Source organism: Solanum tuberosum, unplaced genomic scaffold, assembly GCF_000226075.1.
Source record: "Solanum tuberosum cultivar DM 1-3 516 R44 unplaced genomic scaffold, SolTub_3.0 scf00150, whole genome shotgun sequence".
Lineage (NCBI taxonomy): Eukaryota > Viridiplantae > Streptophyta > Magnoliopsida > Solanales > Solanaceae > Solanum > Solanum tuberosum.
Window position 1 is genome coordinate 1,234,448 of NW_006239073.1, and position 3,762 is coordinate 1,238,209.

A 3,762-nucleotide genomic window follows, 5' to 3' on the forward strand; every position below is an offset into this window, starting at 1 on the left:
TTATTCATATCAGTAGATCCCTACTCGAGGGATATCAGTAACAGTATACTAGTTCTACCTTTCCACTAGCAAGGGCTTTATCAGTAATCAGAACTACAAGGTGCACCAGGTCTAACGAACCCGCCGTTAGCTACGGGATTCATCAAGGTCTACTCCCATTTATATTTTTCTTGTAATAAGTAAAAACAATTCAAAATCGAACAACGCATTTAAATCTTATCAAATCATATCATTTCAAAGTTTAACAATCACTTGTCAAAATACTATTTCTCAAATAAGTGTAAAACCTTTTCAATATCAGTAATCATATCTTATACGAATGATATCATCTCAAATAATCTTTTCAGTATCATATCCAGTAAAAGACTTGTCCCACATGCAAGTTCAAAACATTCAATAACACATTTACTTTATAAACCATGTGAAAGTCATGCAAGTTATAAAACATCAATTGTGGTAAGATTACTACTCACTGTACTTGTGTTGAGTTACCAAGCTTGCCACTCAATCACTCCGTACGAATTCCTTTGGTCAATCTATAATCACATTCATAATAATTTCGTGTTAACTCCTTCATTTAGGTAATTCATACTACATTTAAAAATAAAATAAAAACTCAGCCCTAGAGGTTTCATGACTGATTCGAAATCTGCCCACTCACTTAATTAGTGCTTTAATCACACACATTAGTCTCTTCTTGGTCAATTCTCGCTGTAAAAAGATCAACCTAACCTTACTGCCCAATTACTCTTATTGCATATAAGCCCAATACCAAAGTTTATAGTTCAAATCATTGACTATATTCACTTGGTTCATAAGAACGAAATAAATTTCCTCTTTTTCTTCCAAACCCATGTTTCTCAACTTCCCAATTCCCAATCTTATAGTCATGGAAGATACAAATTCAACCTTTAGACTAAGTTAAGAAACTTACCTTCTTCTTGTTCTTCTTCTTCTTCCACCTCTCTCTTTAGTTTGAGAGCTAAGGCTTTCAATTTAAATTTATGTTTCTCCTCGTTCGTTCGCTCACTATAGAACAAGAAGAGTCCCTTTTTTTTTTTTCTTCTTTTGATCCCTGAAGTAGCAGCGTTGCTGCTGCTTCTGTTTGGGCTTTCAGCCCTTTTTTTAAAAAAAAAAATTCTGATCCTCTTTTTTTATTTTAAATGGGAGCTAAATGACAATTATGCCCTTATTTTAATATAGGGTATTACAGCGTGTGTGAAGAAGACCCACGTCGATGGTGAAGGGGATGGGCAGTCTTTTATATGGCTTGGGTAATCCTGACCTCTTGAGCTAGCCTTTGGGGTTGAGTTAAGGCTCAAGGTCCATTTCATAAACAAGAGTGACTTTAATGTTGAAACTTATATTTCCTGAAATTAGATAAGAAATGACGAATGGAGACAAGTCCAGAAATTTAGGTGAATGAGAAGGTTACATCAATTTTACAGTGCCAAAAAATGTTTGTGTATATTTTTGCTTGTATTCACTCATTTAACCTCTTGCATGCTTTTAATGATCCAAAAGAGATAATGAATGTCCCCTGAAATAGGAATTAAGATAAGTTGAAAGCATAAGTTTGCTGTTTACTGGTTTTGTTACTCGATGATAAAGATTGAAAGAAGTATTTTGTGAATCAGACATCCACACAAGCTTTAAATATAACTATCTCTTACAATGAAATCACCTTTTCTTGTTGGTCCTTAAAAAACATGATTCAATTTGAATTGTTGTTATCTGCACTGAGTGTTCTTATGGTTATGCTCATTGGAGCAAGTCATTTTACTTTCTTCCAATTTAGGGAAAAAGTATTTCCTTGTTGTTTTTGAACTAAACTTCTATTAAATAAGCAAGCCATGAATTCAGAAAGTAGCTGGTAAACCGAAGTTTTCACGGAGATCAAAAAATGAAGGGCCTTTTGCAAATGCAGATGGCAGGAGTAGTACAAGTGAAACAGGACGATCTCAATCAGCAGCAATTAAATCATTTGGTCTGCAGAAAAAAGGGAAAGGAATTCTGTTAGATTCAAAGGACCAGCAGGTAAGAAACACAACTGCTTCTCTCCTTTTATTTTGGTGATTGGCTTATTTCTTGTCGTTGAGAAATATACAGAACAAGGGAAAGGGGGTTAGTCCCGTGACTCTGTGTGGGTGTGGAGGGGGGTGAGGGAAGAAGAACATGAAAGGCTTGCACTTTTTCACTACATGGCAATTCTACATAGTAATTTGAGTCCTACATGGTGTCCTATGTGTATTATGCCACGTAGGACTACTTTTGTTCAACTTTATATAAATTTAAGTGTCTACTTGTGCGCACCCAAAGTTGGAGTGCATAAATGTGAAATGAGGTCAAGTTAAAAGGCACATATATGTATTATGCCAATCAACAAAGATTGAACACCTCAAAGTTGAGAATATTTTAATTCTGTGAAAACTTAATCAAGAACCGATATGTAACAAATCATAAATAGTAAGCAGCGTCACACATATCGTACATATTTAACTTATCAAAGTGTAAGGAGTACCCATTGAGAAGTGCATGGATCAATAGATTTAGATCATTCCATCTAAGTTATGGGAAAAAATTGAAATTGGCTTCATGACAAATAAGCCGGGGTATTCTTTTTTTAAAAAAACAATAAACAAACTATTTGCTTGGGGTATTCATTTTTAAAAAATAAAATAATTTGGGTGATAATTAACGAAGGCTTTATCCAAGAATTTAAGCTTATGAACAAAGACTCATGCCTACTTGTATGGCCACACCTTATTTATCAACCATTCTGAAGATACTCACCAGATACTCTCCCATTGTTTTTTTTACAACATCTCCCACATAATTATATCTCATTACCATTGTGTTTACAAATGCTTGCCAACTGAATGCAAACATTGCTGTCAAGTTCTTTGAGTCTATTATGTGCCAAAAACTATTGTTTTCAATTGTGCTACACCACTGAACCTAAGTTGGTTTTCTTTTCCAGGTAGAAACTGGCAGCATTCAAGATGCAGCTTTTCTTAATGCCGTTGTGAAGGTGAATATATTTTAATACATAGCAATGTTGTAATTATGCCATTTGTTTGGATGCCTCATCTTCAAATCTCAAGGTGAAGGTGTAGATCATTTGAATCATTAAATTTTAGCAAAAGGGGATCCCAGGAAACTATCAACTTCAGTACTCATCTTATCCTTAGTTGCTTAGAAACAGAAATTCATGAAATAACCTCATGTATGATGTATCCCTAATGTTTTGAACCAACAGTTGCTCTACTGGGCATTCGTAAGGTTGTTGTTGTCCCTGTCCCACATGAAATTATTTTCTTATTGTTTGGTTCTTCCTGTTGAAAGATAATAAAAAGTATACTTCAATTATACTTATGCAGCACTTAGAATGGTGTACACCCAATAGATAGTCTATCTTACCCAGTTTCATTTTTGGCATCAATAGGTCCGTCAAAATTGCTTTCAACATGTCTGCAAGTGCACTTGTGAATGGCTTTTAAATGGATTGCATGATAATTTTAGTAGTGTTTACTCATTTTCCTCCATTCCATGTTGTTTGCTTCAAGGTTTACTGTACACATACTGCTCCAGATTATTCCCTTCCTTGGCAGAAACAAAGACAGTTCACAAGTACTGGAAGGTATGCTCTTCCTCATTTCTATCTACTTAAAAAATTGTGGGAAATTTCCTATGAAGAGTTGTTCTGTAATGCAATATTTACCTTCAGTTTTTTTTTTTTTTTTTTTAAAAAGTAGTTCTGTA

The 3,762-nt window shown here is 34.4% G+C and overlaps 1 protein-coding gene and 1 long non-coding RNA gene across 5 annotated transcripts in view; one reads left to right on the forward strand and one right to left on the reverse strand.

Moving 5' to 3' along the window:
- The window catches only part of LOC102605987 (protease Do-like 2, chloroplastic), a 19,618-nt gene that overhangs the window by 2,003 nt on the left and 13,853 nt on the right, over positions 1-3,762 (forward strand). For all 4 annotated transcript variants that reach the window (XR_001474075.1, XM_006352742.2, XM_006352741.2 and 1 more), the window contains exons 2-4: positions 1,864-2,037; positions 2,981-3,031; positions 3,567-3,640. Coding sequence is in view for 3 of the 4 variants with exons in the window: in XM_006352742.2 (XP_006352804.1) it covers positions 1,864-2,037; positions 2,981-3,031; positions 3,567-3,640 (299 nt within the window). In the remaining variant the exon portion in view is untranslated. The remainder of the gene's footprint in view (positions 1-1,863; positions 2,038-2,980; positions 3,032-3,566; positions 3,641-3,762) is intronic.
- On the reverse strand, positions 329-1,093 carry LOC107061582 (uncharacterized). Its single transcript, XR_001474076.1, has 2 exons — positions 935-1,093; positions 329-536 (listed from the first exon to the last, which is right to left on the reverse strand). It is a non-coding gene; the product is annotated as an uncharacterized lncRNA (long non-coding RNA).